At 48.0% G+C, this 18,388-nt stretch overlaps 1 protein-coding gene across 2 annotated transcripts in view; it reads right to left on the bottom strand.

Moving 5' to 3' along the window:
* Thrb (thyroid hormone receptor beta) overlaps positions 1 to 18,388 on the bottom strand; it is a 93,127-nt gene that overhangs the window by 72,688 nt on the left and 2,051 nt on the right. For both annotated transcript variants that reach the window (XM_032917249.1, XM_032917248.1), the window contains exon 2: positions 12,239 to 12,302. In XM_032917249.1, coding sequence (XP_032773140.1) covers positions 12,239 to 12,260 — 22 coding nt within the window. In that variant the 5' untranslated portion in view covers positions 12,261 to 12,302. The remainder of the gene's footprint in view (positions 1 to 12,238; positions 12,303 to 18,388) is intronic.

Raw genomic sequence — 18,388 nt, 5'->3', positions numbered from 1 at the left:
CAGTGGCTCTGCCTCCATTTCGAGTGGTGAAAAGCTTGGGAAACGCACAAGCAAACAAAAACCAAGCGACCGAGGGGAACAGAGACTGACTTGCTTTTGAACTCCTCATTTGGAAAGTGAGGAAACTTGACAGTGATTTAGGGTGGACGAAAGGATGACTTCATCCTATATTTAGGACAATCAGGCGGACCTCAGAGCGGGACTTGTCCTGGCTTGACACAGCAGGCAGGTGCTAGCTGGACAGTGTTACTGGTTAGTGCATGGGAGAGGAGCTCCAGGTAGTCTCCAACGGTGAGCACTACCTGGACGCTGCCTTCTTGCCTTGCTTCATTTGCTGCCTTCCACAGCTGGGGTAGCAAGGGCCAGAGCCATGCCTGCTCCAGATGGGGCAGAGGGGAAGTGCTGTAATTAAGACAGCCTGGCTCTTAAGAAGAATATTGCTTCGAGAGAGGCCAGTCATTTCCTCAGGAGAGAGCCCAAAGCCCTTGGTAAACATGTGAAAATCATGCACTCAAACTGGTCACACTTCTGCAGTCAGTCAGTACTGAACCATAAAAGCACACCCTATACTGTAGATTGAAGTCAGGAGATGTTCTTCAGATACTGTCTGATGGGCAGGCTTCCAACTCTAGCAGACACAGATAAGAACACAGGTACCCAGACATTTGAAAGGCATGGGAATTGGGAGTTCAAGGCAAACCTGGGTTATATACCAAGACTGTTGCAAAAGAAAACAACATGCCATGTTTTGAGGGCTGCAAGCTGGCTCCTTGGGTAAAGGTACTTGCAGCCAAGCTGACAACCTGGGCTTAATTCCTGGTTACCATAGGCGGAAGGAGAGGACCAGTTCCTGGGAATTGTCCCATGGCTTCTACAATGGCATCATGACACGTGAGCCCACATGCATGCACACATACACAAAATGAAATAATAAATAAATAAATACATAAATAATAAGATAAAGTATAACAAAATCATAGCTTGAGATAACAAACATTTTCAGCTTTCTGGAATTCTGGCCTGAGATACTTCTGTCCTGATAGTGACTGGAAGATGAAGCGAGTCTAGGCCTTTAGTGATTACCCTGTTCGTTCGTTATCTCTCTCTCTCTCTCTCTCTCTCTCTCTCTCTCTCTCTCTCTCTCTCCTTCCTTCCCTTCCCTTCCTTCCCCTTCCTTTTCCTTCCTTCCTTCTTTTCTTTCTTTTTCTGTCTCTCTTTCTCTCTTTCTTTTTCTCTCTTTCTCTCTTTCTTTCCTTCCCCTTCCTTCCTTCCTTCCTTCCCTGTCTGTCTGTCTTTCTTTCTTCTCTTCCCCTTCCTTCCTTCCCTTTCTGTCTGTATGTTTGCCAGTCTGTTTTTCTTTCTTTCCTTCTTTCTTTCTTTCTTTCTTTCTTTCTTTCTTTCTTTCTTTCCTTCCCCTTCCTTCCTCCCCTCCCTCCCTCCCTCCTTTCTTTCTTCCTTTCTTTCTTTCTTTCTCATGGCATGCGTCTGTGTAGTGAAGAAAGAACTGGGGTTGGGGATTTAGCTCAGTGGTAGAGGCCCTGGGCTTAGTCCCCAGCTCTGAAAAAAAGAAAAAAGAAAAAAGGAAAAAAAAGAAAAAAAGAGAAAAAGAACTGAACAACCACCATGGCGTTACCCAGGCGCCCTGGTCTCACTGTGGCATGCTTTTTGTACACAATCATTGTTTTTAAGAATTTAGGACAATGTGGCTGATGGAATGTGTTTCACTATGATCCAAACTGGCCGCATCAAGCAGCTTGGGCAACTTGGGAGGCCGATCTCAGTGGTGCCTCTCAACTCTACATTATGCTTGCCCGAAGGATGAGAAGATGGATATGGGGAAGAAGCTCCTGAACACTGAGTAAGGATGCCCATGTAAGAACATTTGGTGAACTCCAATTGGCCTAAAAAGAGGCACAGAGAAACCCTGTTCCAGGCAAAGCCGTGATGTGAGTTTCTACTCTGTAACTTAACTGACTTGGCTGCCTGGCACTGGGGCTTCTTGTCTATTCTGCTACTGTTTCCACTGATTCATGAGCCCTGTTTCCAGAGGGAAGAAGGAAGACTGGTGGTAATAATACACACAGAGATGAATAATTGGTGGATTTGCAACTAGCAGAGACTCTTGTATTTTAATTAATCTACTGATTTTATAATGCAATCTAAAGTCAGCTCCAATCCATGGGACTTTTAGTAAAGATGTCATCATAATTTAGAAACCTGGTTTGAGAAATGGAACATATGGAGGAACTTATAAGGGATTTCTAACTACATCTTTTAAAACTTACGTGGACACAGATTAGGTATGATGTCAGTGAACTAGAGTCATGAATGCCCCTTGCCCAGAAGCACTTGGTATTGACCACAGTTCCTTTCCCAGAACTAAAGAATGGGTTCAGGAAACTTCCAGTGCGCATTTTTAAAAAATCATAACTTGTATTATTATTCTGAAAGTATTTTCTTAGACCTAAAAAATCTTCTAGACCCAAAAATATGGTCTTAAAATCCCAAATGACTTTAGCTTAAAAGTGAGAGAAGTACCAGAAGGAAGAGGAGGAAGAGGAAGAGGAGGAGGAAGAGGAGGAAGAGGAGGAAGAAGAGGAGGAGGAAGTGAAGGAGGAGGAGGAAGAGGAGGAAGAGGAGGAGGAAGAGGAGGAAGAAGAGGAAGAGGAAGAGGAGGAGGAGGAGGAGGAGGAAGAGGAGGAGGAGGAGCAGGAGGAGGAGGAGGAGGAAGAGGAAGAGGAGGAGGAAGAGGAAGAGGAGGAGGAAGAGGAGGAAGAAGAGGAAGAAGAGGAGGAGGAAATGGAGGAGGAGGAAGAGGAGAAGTGGAGGAGGAAATGGAGGAGGAGGAAATGGAGGAGGAGGAAGAGGAGGAGAAGTGGAGGAGGAAGAGAATGAGGAAGTGGAGCAGGAAGAGGAGGAGAAGTGGAGGAGGAAGTGACAGAGGAAGAGAATGAGGAAGAGGAGGAGGAAGTGGAGGAGGAAGAGCATCAATACAAGGAGGAGGAGCAAGAACAGGAAGAGGAGGAAGAACATCAGGAGGAGAGAAACTGATTAGCTACTGTGTTGATGGAATTGTCAGTGAAAGGAAGTTTCTGACCAGGGCCCATCCTCTCGCTAAGTTGTGTTTTTGTCCCCTTGGCCTTTATTTGTGGCACATGAAAAGCTCTTGAGAAGACTTGGGACTTGATCGGGTCAGGAAGCAAAATAACCCTTCTTAATCTTAAAATAAACCTTAATAAAATGTGGGCTTCAACTGGATGTCTATTAATGAAGCATGCTGGACGTCGCGTGCTCGGAAAAGAGTGAACCCACCAGAGACAAGCTGCCCCGCCTGAGTCAGGTTAGCCAAACTCGGCCTGTCAGGATTTCCCAAATTCTGCTGGGTAAGAACCATACAGAGAAGGCTCTACAGGAAATCCTGGCACAGAAAAGAAGGCACCGTGGAACCAGACTGTGGAAACAGGAGGCCAGCTGCAGAGGCTCTCGGAAACTTTAGTCACAGGCATTCAAGGTATTTTGGGCACACATCTCACACAGTATTCTCAGAATCCATGCATAACCCTCAAGGACCAGGCCTGGGAAGTGGGGCTGGGAGAGCTATGTCTGTTACTGGGATCCTTCGCTTCTTGGACTGCAGAGTAGGCGGTTTTGAAGCTCCCTGGGGAGCTTCATGTACGTTCTCTGCTGTGTCTCAAACAAGAGCTGCATGCTTCCATACTTTCTTGGCAGGTCAGTTCCCTCAGTCTGCACATGCAGGTGCGGGTGTGATGAGCGTGTGTACCACCAGACACAGTGAGGATGTGTGCCGCTGGTCCCTGGTGCTCCCGGCTTCCCAGTGGTGGTACTGAGTACAGCATTCCACCTGTCCATCCCATCCGCACATAGCTCTGGGGTCTACTTTTCCCACAGGAAGGAGCTGGGCGGTGAGAAAGGGCGAGTGGCTTACTCAAGACTGGACCAAGACTGGACCCCAGGCAGATACCCTCTCAGGCTTGTGTTCTTAGGTCCCCCGTGGCTTTAGGGGTCGGCGAGAGTGTGGGCATTTAGAGATGACTGGTTCGGGGTAGACCAGAGGCAGGGGGGTATATACTTTTCTTGAGTGAAGACTTGGTGTCTCTGTTGTCTTTCTGCTTCCTTTCCTGCCATGCTATTCAGTGTTTAATATAAAAAATAGAAGAGAGAGAGAGAGAGAGAGAGAGAGAGAGAGAGAGAGAGAGAGAGGAGAGAAAGAGCTAAATAAGGAAACTACCGATCAAACAAAAAGAATTTAAAGGCCTTCTACCCTATTGGGCAACACAGGAAACAGAAAACCGAAGGCCAAGATGCACAGGGGCCAGATGTGAGGTTGTCCCAGGCTGGGAGGCAGCTAGGTGTTAACCTCCTTCTATAGGGGGCTTGTACGCCTTTCCTGACTGGCAGGCAGGATGGTGGGCATCTTCTAGGAAGCCGCTGAGCATCTCTGAAAACCATCTTCCTGGTTTGTCAGGGAGAGATGAGCCGGGTAAAGGCAATAAGCCCGGGAGAGAGCTCTCCACATCCGTCTCTCTGAGCCTGAAGGAGCATTTGTTTGTATCTGGAACCACTACAAAGTCTCCAGCTTAAAGCTCTTCATGGGCATAACAAGCATCCTTGCCTTGTCGATCCAGACGATAGGAACACTCGGAATGCTCTATACTTCGCCGATCTATCTCATGGGTGTGTTGATAACAACAGATTATTCTACGTGGGATTTCTAGGGCTAAACCTATCTTCTTCGCCTAGGACTGAAAGGGAAGAGACTCATACAGCCATGAGGCAGGCAGTGAAGGGAAGGGCGCTGTCCACGCTGCGTGTTCTGGTCTGAATCTCGACTCTTGTCTTCATTTTGCACTTTTCCACAGAAGATTTCATGGAGCAGGTGCTTAATCCATGTTTAGCGACGGCTGAAGTAGGTTTCCAGCATACGTCTAAGATGCATTCTGCCCGTCCTCCTTTTGGAAAGTGAGGACCAAGAGGTGAAGTCATGAGGTCAAGCCACAAATCTTATAATAAAGACAACGTATGTGACTCCAACTATAGATACAGTTATGGTTGTTTCCTTAGGGTCCTCACAACAGATTACCCTTGTCCTGTCTAGGAATGTTGATTTTTGCTTAGGAGGGGGTCAAACAACTGGAAGTGTTTTTTTTTTTTTTTTCCAAATGAAACAGTTCCCTCATTATAAAGACCAAGGCCTTTGACCCCTGTGTAATACTACTGGGCTTTGTATGGTCACTTGAGACACAGACACATAATCAAAATTTGTGTGCTCCACACTTTGTGGTATAGCTCAACTGTATTTCCCAGCCTCCCTTGCAGTGAGATATGACCATGGGACTAAGTTTCAGCCAATAGAACAGATGGGATTGTTAGACTTTGCATGGTTTCTTCATTTTCTGTCACTCATATTTTGTAGAAAATATTGACACCCCCAGAAGTAGATGAGGTTGAAGAAGGATGGAGTCTCCAAATGATGCTGACAAGTGTCGCCTGTCACCAACTACAGCACTGGCCGACCTTACCATCAGGATTATTATCCTGCTGAGTCACCAAGATTCAGGAGGAAGCCTAGCTACCGTAGCATAAAGCATTATTTCGTTAACACAGTCCAATGGACTCCAAAAAGCTCTCCGTCTACTCTATTACTAAGTATTTCTGAAATGCAGCTGGATCCTAGAGAGACCTCAGGCATGAGACCTTTCAAGGCTCGAGGCAAGCATCAGTGCAGGGCTCTACCGTGAGGGGACACCATGCTCACACTCATAGTCTTGGATTCCCCACGTGTGCAGACTGCAGAGTCTCCAAGTGTCCTGTCCTTGTGTGCCCAGAAACTGTGATCTCTGCCCCTGGATTCCCAGGCGGTGAGACAATCCTTGCCCACGTTTATGTACTGTACAGTGTCTTGGATGCCAGCGTTAAACTGAATTAACATTTTTCTTTTGTTAAAAACTCGAGGAATTTGATAATGTCATAGTTTAGGTCCATGATTTCTTTGGATTATTCTTATTTACGTGCACACGCCTGTTTGAGTTTGTGTACCCCAAGTGTCTCCAGGAACTAGAATTACAGGCAGTTGTGGGTGCTGGGAACTCAATATAGGTCCTCTGTGAGAGGGGTGTGTACTTTTATCCCCTGAGCCATTTTTCCAGCCTCTGCCAATTGTTTCTTGGTCTAACCTTGGGCATCAAATAGGTAGGGCTCATCATGAATATTTTCATTATGCTTTTACTGAGTCTGGGGCTTTTTGTATTCATTTTTTATAGACTCCTCTTGATTTTACAATAGTACGAAATGACTTGCCTAAAGGCAAGGCTGGCGTGACTGGGATCTTGATAAGTTCATTTCTATTCTATTTAGATTAAAGAGTACAGGAAGTTTTTAGTTGAGAAATTTGGGGTTTAAGAATATTAAGTTTAATTATCCAAATGGGGTTTGAGATCTTAAAAAAAAAACTACTGGTGTAAACATTGAGAAAATTTAAAGTTTAAAAAGGCTCAAGGGAAATGATACAAGGATAAGAGGCAGCCTGGCCACGCCCACTAAGAGTTCTATGTCCCCTGACCCTTAATAAAGATGTGGAAAACCTCTCCAGCTAGGTCCAGTGGCGACCCTGGTCACTTCTTCCTGGACATCAAAAGGTAAGATTCATCCTTAAATGTCTTTGCTTACTAGAAATAAGCCAATGAATTCTGTTAGCACATGTTGCTTTTAGAGAACATGGTTAGAAGCAAAGAGTCCAGAAGACCGTGAAGGGCATAAAGAAATGATAAGAGTTGGTTGGCAGAAAAACACCAGGAACCACAATTTGATACTGTGCAAATCGAATAAAATGGAATCAGTGACCTTATAAAACAGTTCCCCCCGACCAGTTCTTGCTGTCCCTTTCTGCATGACGTAATGATCCCCTTTGCCAAGTTTACATCTGGGGAGTTCTGAGCTCCAGCACAAGTCGGAGGTGGGTCCCTGGGATCTGACTGAGTTAGGAATCCATGCCTAGTGGGAAGCATCAGCAACAGCAGAAGCAGCTGTGCCGTACGATGCCAGAGCAAGGAAGACATTGCATCAAACGTCCCCTCAGCTGGCCGCCATGGCCATCCTGTTCATTAGAGCCATAAAGACAGACTAAGTCACAAAGATCAACTGAGGCACTTTTGTATATCTCTCCATTTTTAGAGAAAAAAAAAAAAGCTTCAATCTGTACAGAAAAATCCTTGCAGGACAGCTTAACCAGGGTCTAAATCTGAATTGTGGGGATGAGCTATAGACATTTAAGTTTTTCTACCAAACGGCTTCTTAAAACGTACAAGGACCTCCCACACCCGCTTTTGTAACTGCAGAGCAGAATTCTGACGGACTCTCTATGTGGGCCTGCCGTGGGCCCAGGTACTTCACAACAGCAGACTCGCTGAAGAGAGTCCTGTGTGTCCCACTCTCTCACCAGGACCCCGGAGGAAAGCTCAGTGCTTTAAAAGCTCCTCAAATGGATTAAATGGACAGCCCAAGCCCAAGCCAAACCTACGGGTGCTGTGCTCCCGAAAGCTTGTTCCCCAGAGGCCTTAAAACAACAGCAAGAAGAAACCTCTTCCCGTAAGATCAACACCAGTGCCACTAGACAGAACCTACTAGCAGCCTAGAGGTCCGACCTGACCTGCCACTACGTCACGAAAACTATGTGAGACAGACCAAGCTTCCTTCTGAGGCCACTGTTCCGTCCACAAGAAAGGCTGCTTTGGTCGGCCATTCCCAAAAGACGCTGAGGTTTGAGCTGAGGAGGCCAGGACTAGACGGCTGTTTAGGTAAAAAACAGAGCACACCGGTCAGATTCATGTTCAGGAACCATGGGCTGTCAATCATGGATGAGAGTTACAGCACACTCCCAGGCAACTGCCTCTGTTTATATGAGAATTTGTCACCCATGGCTGGCATAGGGACAGATAAAGCACGACGGTTAGAGGGGGGATGCTATAGACTTGTTGACATCATTTTGATGGGGAAGATTAAAGAACTTCAGTCAAGAGGGAAAAATGGAAAGGAAACAGAAATGCCATCGTTCGTGAGACTTGTTTAACCCAGTTTCTCAAAGATTAGAAAGGTATAATTAAAACACTCAGTAGCCCACTGCAGTAACCTTGGGGGAACCACTCTACTCTGCTGATGTTTGTAGCTGTGTAGAAACTCTCAATTAATTTTTTTTCCTTTTTCTCTTTTTGTTCCTCCCCCAGTGCTAGAGATGGCCTCAGGCCCAGGGTCTCCTCTGCTGGTTCACACGGAGGCACTATCTGTGGTTTCTCCATGTTTTTTTCCTGCTTACAATGAAGATATAGAAGATGTACACAGGGTGGAGATTTTTACCCCTCTCTGCCATGCATGCCACAGGGAGAAAATGTAAAATGATAGACTTGTCTGGGAGCTCTGAGCTCAGAGGGAATGAAGAACAGAGTCGAGTCCCCTTCCAGCAGACGGAGATGCCTGGAGCAGTGGGCCTGGGAGGCAGTGCGTGAAGTGAAGTGGGGACACATCGGGATCAGACTGGAGAGACTGAGTGATACCTTAGGGGATATTGTTAAAATATGAGTAACTTACACAGAGAACGAAAACCACAAGTTAACAATGGAAAATAGTAACAAGTAAGGACAGGAAGCTTCATGGAGTAACTCCAGGGGTAATAAAAATGTAAATAAAGCTATGTCCTTCTTAACAAACAATTACAAACAGAGGGAAAGGCTAAGTCCTTGGTGCAAGCCCGGGGTGTCACTGCAGCAGCCCTGAGCTGGGACCCTCAGTAATGAGGATCCAGAAAGGAGGATGGGGAAAGAAAAAAAAACAAGACATGGATGAGGTGAAGTAACAAGCAGCCAGAAGGAAGATGTGGTGGTGAAATCATGAAGCCAGGAATACACCGTTCCCTCAGAGGGCTGCTCAGAGTGTGGCTTACACCACAGCCCAGGAGTACCGAACTGACTGTAGTAGTGTGGCTTACACCACAGGCTGCACTAACTTTGTGCTCATCCTAGTCTCACAAAGTGAGGCTCTACACAATTGCTACAAAGCTTGGCTGCTGCGGCCTCAGGAACAGTCATAAGGCCCAAAGGCTTTTCACTTTGCCGTTAGGAATGTTAACTGTTCACATCTTAGGACCAATCCCCTTGTGCTGTGAATCATGGCTTTATTCAAAATAAAGCTCATTACGGCGTCATAAATGTCTAGGTCATTCCCTCAGATCACCTGGAAACAGAGCTTAATGCTCAACCAATAGAATACCTTATGAAGGTACTTCCTGATAGCCCTTAAGAATTATTCAGTGAGTGACGTCAACGGTCCTAATTTCAGATTAGGCAAGGCAAAGTGGTTGCCAAACCCAGCTCCAATAGCTGATGTTTTCCCCAGAAAACAACGTTTGCATCAGGTACATTTAAAATACATATATTTCACAAGCTTTGTAGCTAAAAAGGCCTCTACGCCACCGGTTCTCAACCCGTGGGTTGTAACCCCTTGGTGGTGGTGGTGGGGGAGTGCCGTTTGAACAAACCTTTCACAGGGGCCATAGGGGTCACTGGGTCACAGAGGTCACATATCAGGTATCCCAAATGCTAAATATTTCCATTACTATTCATAAAAGTAGCGAATTTATAGTTAGGAGGTAGCAACAAAAATAATTCTACAGCTGAAGGTGACCACGTGAGGAACTGTATCAAAGGAACTGCGTTTGCAAGGTTGGGGACCACCGGTTCGTAGGAAATGCTGGCTTGCTGTTAGGAAAGAAGGCTCATCAGTCCTAACTCCACTCATCTCATGCTGGCTGTCTTCTCATAAGAGTAAAGTGACGTTCTTTAATGCTTAACAGCCATTGTCCTTCTTACGTTTCTCTGAAGAGAAAGAACACACTCGGCTTTTAAATGATGCACCTAGTCTGAGCATGGTTTCGATGGCTGTCATCTTTCCTGTGGTCTCCCTTGAGGTTAAAACGATGCTGTGTCTGGAGCCCGCCGTGAAGGAGAGGGAGAAAAGGAACTGCCTCATTTTACACACAAATAAAAGCCTCCATGCACACGCATGACGCTTTTGCCGACCGACGCACGCACGCATGACGCCGACGCACGCACTTGCCGCGACGCACGCACGCACGCACGACGCACGCAGACGCACAAGACGCACGACGCACGCGCACGCACGGCCTATCTGTAGGCTCTTTCGTGAGTGCAGCTGTCTGAGCCTCTGGAGGAAAAGCGCACTGGAAGTGAGACCAATCCCTCCCACTAGGAGGCAGCTCAGCCCACAAGGTGGAGACCTGGCTAAGTCTCTGTGGAGTAGCAGCCCTGGTTCCAAGCCCAGAGCCTCAGCTTCAGGTCCTGCACACCACTGGGGTGAGATGAAGCTAGAGGAAACCTCCAGGCTTACTGGGGACTCTACAGAGTGGACCAGCAAAGACAGCCCCTCGCCAAGACTGGCCTTCTGCCTGGGGTTTCATTAGGAAACAGTCAAGCCCACTTAGTAATGTACAGTTTAAGTTAAGGTTCTTCACGCTGTGGTGGCAGCTTGTGGGGGACCCAGGACAAGACACTGAGTGGATTACAGAAGCAGGATGTCTATTCACTGCCTTCGACAGCCAGAGATCAGATGGGTCCTCAATCGACCAACCAACCATGCAACAATCAATCAATATTGCCAATTTTTGTTCCAGAGGTGCGTGGATGAATGATTATTACTCATCTGCCTCCCACAGCAAGCAAATACAATCTTATTATCCACATTCACATTAAATATTACCATTTCTATGTCTGGGGACGTATGTCCTCTCGGGTCCCTTCCATTGGAAGCGTTTTTAGGGACAACTCATCGTGGAGTACAGGACTATTGCCTTGTACCTCATGAGACCATTCTGAGTTCCTCAGTGTCCCTGTCTTCAGTGCCACGGCCCTGCTGTCTCTTGTCTGTGTGCTTTCACACACATGTAGGAACAGAGACAGAGACCGTCACTCTCTCTGCCCAGGGCACATGGCGGCTGTGGCTGAGATGGAGTCACGCTAATTTCCCACCGCATGAGTATGACTTCTGCACAGAAGTGGGTGAGATTTGAGTGAAGAAGACCCTGACCTTGCTGGCAGCGGAACAGCAGGAGGAATGGTGTTTTCTGACGTGACGTAAGCCGCAGAGAGGGCGTGTAATTCTGAGTCCTCACTCCTACAGGTGTAAGCCGTTCTAGTTCACCCAGGTGCTCTATCTTTTGCCAAATCAAGAGTTCGAGCCCTGGTGGGTCGGGAGCCAGGGGGTGGTGCCTGGGGATAATGGTTTGATCATAGTTGCTTTGGGGTCTCAGGTGTCTTAGAGGATGGTTCTCGAAGGAACTGACTGTCCATTTGGTCCACTCTACAGTGGGGAAATGGCACGAGCAAATACCTGGGAGCCAGTCAGTTTTATGATGTGCAGGGGAGTACGGGGAGCCTCCCTGCTGCCATAACCACTAAGAGGCCAGCCATTGGCTGGGAATTAAGCTGGAAGGCAGAGAGCCAGTGCCATGCTTTGAGAGCTCAGGGGTTGATTTCGGTCAGCAGACAGTTTGATTCATGAATAGTTCCTCAGTTAAATGTAGATATTTAAAAAAAAATTGGATATTTCATTTAAAAATTTAGTTTTCCAACATCTCTTTCTAATTTTAATTCAAAAATCTGCGGATGTCCCAGCCTTTACGCCTTCTTTCCAGTAGTGATTGATAATCGAGGGTGGTTAGCTTCAGAGAGAATCAGAGTGCCTATACCAAACCTTTTCAGCCTTCGGTGTTTGCTCAGTCCCTGGGCCGTTGTATGCGGAGGGAGCTTAGCTGATGCAGCCTGTTGTGTGCCTCTGGCTTTCCCTGGCCCTGCTAAGGGTTTCACAGCTCAGTTACCCCATCTGTGGTTTGCTCACATTGCATTTGGATTTACTGCTGCTGGGACAGGCAGCTCGAGTTGGGGTAGATATACTACTGCTTGTGTCAGTAAGGCTGCAGAACCATTTGTCATGCGACCCTGAAAGACTCTGAAGGACGACGACATCAGTGCACAGGGCTGGTCCTAGGAGGGCTGAACACTGCTAGCCTTCCGCTGAAGCTAGCGTCTCCCCTGGTCACCCTCCTGGTGATGCCATCGTATGTCATGGCTTGGAAATAACTGCTGCTAAGGTTCTCAGGCTGTAAGACCCCAGTGCATACACAGATGAAGACACACAGTGGAAACGTAGATACCTGTCATACTGTTAGGAGTCATAGGTTAGTAGTCATGCTGGGTCCTCTTCAGCTCTGGCATTCCCTACAGAGAGACAGAATAACACACGTTACAATCGGCATTTCCTTTTGAGGTGGGGTCTCACTGTATGGCCCTGGCAGGCCTGGAACGTGCGATGTGGGCAAGGCTGGCTTAAAACTCACAGAGATCTCCCTGCCTCTGCCTCCTGAGTGCCAGGGTTTCACTTACTTATTAACGATGTTTTATTTATTCTTCCACAACACCCCACCTACCCCGACATACACCCCTCCCCTCTTTATGTTTTCTTCCTTCCTTCCTTCCTTCCTTCCTTCCTTCCTTCCTTCCTTCCGTCCGTCCGTCCTTTCTTCCTCCCCTCCTTCCTTCCCTCCACCCCCTCTCTCTTTGAAATCAAATAAGTCCATTTAGTGTTGTCTGTTGGCATGTTGACTGACCTGGCTGGCTAAGGTTTGTACAAGTCACCATAGCTGTAGTGAGTTCATGAATTTAGAAGACACCTTACAGCACTCCTCCCCATCCCCACAGCACTCCTCTCTGACCTCTAGCACTCCTCCCGATCCCCACACCATTCCTCCCCATCCCCACAGCACTCCTCACCATCCCCACAGCACTCCTCCCCACCCCCACACCACTCCTCCCCATCCCCACACCAGTCCTCCCCACCCCCACAGCACTCCTCCCCATCCCACAGCACTCCTCCCCATCCCACAGCACTCCTCCCCATCCCCCAGCACTCCTCCCCATCCCACAGCACTCCTCCCCACCCCACAGCCTCTACCCCACCCCCACAGCACTCGTCCCTGACCTCCAGCTCTTACATTCCTTCTGTCCCCATCTGACTTAATTTGTTGTTAATGTCCCAAAGTTTATTATGTTCATTAGTGAATTTGAACCAAGATCCCTCACTCTAACTTAGAACTGGGTGGTTAAACTTTGGTTTTCCTCTCTGGCCTCACTCTATGTTTATGCTTTTGAAACAGTGTTTTCTCTTGGTTTGTTGTTTTAAGAGATCAGCCAAACTGTGGACGGGCCATTTTCCCCTGAGTGCCTGCGATGTCTGAGCATCTCCAAGGCAGAACTCCTCACAGCGCAGGCTGGAGAATCCCAGCCTCAGCCTGATGGCACCTTGGACCAGATCCAAGATGATTTACCTCTTAGACACCATGTCCTTCAAACCTAACTCCCCCTCCTGCCCGTTTGTAACTTCTCTTGTCAGAGTGCTTTGCCTGATTCATTTATGAGACCTACGAGCAAAGCAAGCCTGGCCAGCGGTCTGAGGAGGAGGAGGCCCAGGGTCAATGCCAGACCAAAGCCTACAGGCTGGGAAGGGGTGCTCAGGGGTGCACACGGGCAGCTGGCACACAGAGTCCTTCAGGATGCTTCTGGAAGTATTTCCTGGGAGGCTTCTGGGTCCAGTATAGGACACAGCAGCCCGTGTCTCTTGAATAGAGTTGAAGCCCAAGACCTGGGCTCAAGGGTCAGTACCGCTGTGTGCTACTGCGGGGTCCAACGTAAGGTGAAAGATGGGCTGGGCTCCACTTGTTTCACAAGGCAGCTGCCGAGGGCTCGAGGGCATAAGGGGAATCGGTGAGATGCCGCACACTGAGCTGTGGTGGCCCTTGGACAAGAAGGCTTGTGGTAGGACAGCAGGCAAAGAAGTACACGGACTATGTTCTCAATATGGCTCTACATATGACGACTCCGTCTTAGGCTCTCCGGGTGCCTATGGTTTCAGGCCTTTATCAGAATTCTTGTCATGCTGAATTTAAATTACAGGTTTGCATGGGTCTGATGGCACGGCCCACTCCTCTCACTGTCCTCCCGCCCCTCCCCCTTATTGAGCAGAGCTGAGTATTTTCTATAGCGAAGTGAAACTGCTGTGACACATAGGACGCAAGCCACCTGAACCAGCTTCTGAGAGAAGCGGGGAGACGTAGCACCAGGAGACGAACTCTTTCTCACAGCTGATCCTTCCAAAGGTCGCCAGCCACCAGCCTTCAGCCCCAGCCTCCTTTACCCCTTCAGCTTCTCAGATGAGTCAGACCTGGAGACGCCGCTCTGGGACCACAAGCTGGACCTGAGGTCCAATCTTGGACGCTGATACGTTTACTAGCTTGCCTACCAACCCCTCTCAGCCCTGGAACCTGCCATGTTTCCCCACCAGATGTCTGGGATGCCCCAGAGGGCGAGGAGTCAAATGGATTGGGAAGGGAAAGAGGATTGTAGCTCACACGGAGAACCGAAGTGCCCCTCCCCTGGTCATGCCAGTTCAAGGCATGAAGTGTGATATGATATCCTCTGGACGATTAGAGAAACACAAAGATCGGAGGGAGAGAGGGAGTGAGGGAGGGGGGAGCGAGGGAGGTGGGAGGGAAGGAGGGAGAACCATGTCTGTTTGACACCCCCAGGGAAGAGGATTAACCTGAGAGTTGTGAAGGGCTCTCTCCTGGTTTTAGTCTTTCTCAAGGCCCATCCCTACCTGCCCCACACCCCCTCCACTGGCCACTCAACTCTACTCTAACCTGTGCCTGTGTCAAATACTGCCTCCTTTCTCTCCTTGACCTTCCCTTGCGTTCTTGCTTCCTCACAGGCAATGTCACCACAGCACATGGGAAGAAGCATGGATCCTGCTGCTGCTCTTGACTTAGCCAGGAGACCATTTCTGTGCTGGGATAAGGTCCGCTTTACCAGTTACTACGCTAAGTTGTCCTGATGCCTGTGGCAGCTTCTCCCTTTATATGGCAGAGGACTTGGGTATAATCAGATAAAAATTCTATTTCTGTTTTGAGAAGGAGGTCAACTGGGTGGGAGTGAGACAGACTCGGAGCACAGTTGGCTTTGAAACAATGTAGACAAAGAAAGAAGGCAGTCGCTCTAGGACCCGGTTTTGAAACAATGTAAACAAAGAAGGAAGGCAGTCGCTCTAGGACCGTCTGTTGCTTGAAATGCACCATCTCACAGACTGAAACATGGGATGCTTAGTCAAATAACACCGGGATAGAGAAACCGGGGACCAGTTCCGGTTCAAGTTTCTGAGACCGATTAGGAGGGCACAGGCTTGATGCCCACAGTACGCACCCTGCCTCCTCCTCCCACAGGCCTTTCTCTAAGTGCACACTCATCTCTGATTTCTGGACAGAGCCTGGCTCCTCAGGCAGCAGAGAGGTGGGCCGGATACTGACTCTGCAAGGACAAGGCCTGGGACAGGCCACCAGTGACTTGTAGGAGCCTCAAACTTCCTCTACTGCCACCTGGTGGTCAGCAGGGCACCATCACCCTGCCAAGCCAAGGAGAACTTGAGTAAATAGGGAATGTACGTTGTACTAGAGTAGGGAGTGGGGTGGCGGTAGAGGGTGGCGGTCTGGACGCACATTCATCATGTTAGGAGAATTAAATAACCCCAGAGGAATGACAGTACCACACAGCCCCGCCAGATGCCTTTAATTGTGTAGTTGTGGTTAGGTGACTCAAGGAGACACAAGCATGAAAAACATCCAACAAGAATGGGCAACAAAGGGTTTGCACAGATGGCCATGCTTTATCATTGAGTTCTAAAGGTGTCTGATGATGAAGTAGTCAGTTACAAACATCCCCACTCCTGTCCCCGCCTCTGGAGAGCTTTGGAAGGATAGACGGAAGTACCTGAAAGAGCTATAATTTCCAGCCAAGAAGAAGAATACATATTTGTTCTTGTTCCATGAAAGTGGCACCCGCAGATCTGAGTGCAGGCTTGGCTATGCCAAAATCCACAGGGGGCACCTGTAGGTCTTAAACCCAGAGATAAAAGCAACATCTTCTTAAGGGGGAAGCAGCCTTGCTCTGGAAACTCCCTTTGGATGGAAACAAATTTATCCTACGAGTACAGGTGTTATCTATTTCTTAAATGCAAAAGGCAAACTGAGGCAGGACTGAATTGCAATATTCCTGTGGGCAGATTTCAGACAGCATGGCTACACTTGCCTATAATCCCAACATGCTTGGGGCCAAGGTAGGGGAATACTGAATTCCAGTCTGGTTTCTACCACTTAGTGAGACTCCATCTCCTCCTGCTCCCCCACCCCTCAAAACAAAAACAAAAACAAAGGCTAGCCATGATCTCCGTGGGAGAGCAGCTGGAGTGTGCAGAAAGCCCTGGGTTCAATGCCTAGTTTAACGTCTTCAAAAACTATGTGTGAAATCTACAGTCTCGGTCACTTCCTCCACTGGGCCCACGTGTGACAGTGCTTGGCGATTTGGTCATTCACTTTGCTAGCAAATTCCGCTGGCTCTCCACAGGGTCTCATGTCTCCTGTGTACCTATTAACGGGCTTGCATGGCCTGCTGACTTTCAACAACCTGTTGTCTGGATAATTCTCAGTAATGTGTCAAAGTAATTATCAGGTTCAAATTTATAAGAGTTCGTCCACTGTGTTAGATCACGAGGAAAGGCTGGAACTCTAAATGGGAATCGGGTTACTATATTAACACTGAAAGAGTTGGTTAAGGATTAAATGGTGGAGCTGGGATGGGTGGAGCTTGGATGGGGATGGAGAGGGAGCTTAGAATTTTGGAAGGTACAAGGAGACATAATTTTCTGTTACTTTTTTTCCCTGGATGTTTAAGTTTAGAAAGTGCTGGCTTGATTTTCTGGTCCGACTGGAAGCCCGTATCGCAATGACCTGGGGCATGGTGATGCCCTTACGCCTCAGTGTATGGCATTCAGTGCCTCAATATACTTTTTCCGCCATGACCCCAGGCCAGAATAGATACCTCAGTGTTCTGTCTGAATGTGTGTGATTAAATACACACAGCCTCAGAACTGCATTTTGTGATGAGCAGCAGTGGCCGTGGCTGTGGTTCCCTGGCATCCTGGAGAGAACTTGGGTTTAGAGTTTGGGAATCGTGGCCACCACAGTGAAAAGCCCCAGGAGTGATCGATGTTTTCTTTATGCACGGGCCACTCTGTGAGCTCAAGAGCCGGTCATTTGACCTGGAAATGCTATTCTGCTATGTGGGCCCATGACGCTTGACACTGCGGTGCAGGGAGTAAGAAATCATGTCGGGGGTTCTGGCCACGGTCTCAAGGGGCCATCTTGAGAACAAACGAGGTGTAGTTATAGTTATTGTTCAATAGCTTCCTGAGCTCCGTTCACAGGTGCGGGATGTGACAAGGATCCTGAAACATTACAGAACCTGGTTGTCAGGCATACTGACCACTACACTGTGGGAGTCCAGGGACTCTGGGCATTCACTGACGCTGGAGAGGCACTGCTTCCTGTGCACTGGAATAGGATTTTTGAGTGCTGCCTCTGTGTGTCTGTCTGTCTGTCTGAACCATCTACTCATTGTGAATGGGGCATTATTTTCCATACTTACAGGCCTGCTTCCCTCGAATCTTCTCTAAGATTTTTTACATTCCTTTCAGTTCAAGAACACCCCCCCCCCGAAAAAAAGAAAAGAAAAAGAGAGAAAGGAAAGAAAAAGGAAAAGAAAAAAGGACGCAATGTTTTAGCCAGTGTCTGTTTCCTGCTGGGGGCGGGGCACTTCGGCCTGGTGCTTACATTCTACACTTTTCACGGCTTATTATTTTCTTAACAACAGGCAGACACTGCTGAATCACGCTCAGCTCACGGCTCCAAGAAGTTTTTCTCCCCCCGCTCCCATCTCTGTTTGTTCAGACGCAACGTCATAATGTTCTATTCATGTCTCAGAAATGCCAACAGCTCAGATAGGCAGCCCCAGGATCCCCACCCCTACTTGAGCTTATTTAAAGCCTCCCACAAACAATACATTGTGAAATACTATATGGCCTTCATTTTGAGCCATTTGGATAAGACCAGTTCAAACCTCCTTCATTCATTCCTTCATCCCTTCACATAGTTTTAATCAGCAGCTTCCTATACAATGCCTGGCTGCTGTCACAATTATTTCTAAAAGCTGGATCACACGCCAGCTTGCTGGAGGGCTGGCCTTACTCTTCTGTTCTATTGATGCAAGCAGCAGACCCTCTCGTCAGTGAGAGAAAGCCTTTCTCACACCCAGGGGTTTACATTGGACTCAGCCAAAGGATCGAATGAACCTCATGGCTGACTTGCCCGGTGAGCTTTGGCTAGGGCTCATCCAGTTTAAACCTGTCTGCAGCACTATCCCCT

The sequence above is a fragment of the Rattus rattus genome, chromosome 12 (assembly GCF_011064425.1).
Source record: "Rattus rattus isolate New Zealand chromosome 12, Rrattus_CSIRO_v1, whole genome shotgun sequence".
In the NCBI taxonomy this organism is placed as follows: domain Eukaryota; kingdom Metazoa; phylum Chordata; class Mammalia; order Rodentia; family Muridae; genus Rattus; species Rattus rattus.
The sequence above is the reverse complement of the archived record's forward strand: the minus strand, read 5'-3'. Positions and strand labels throughout refer to the sequence as shown.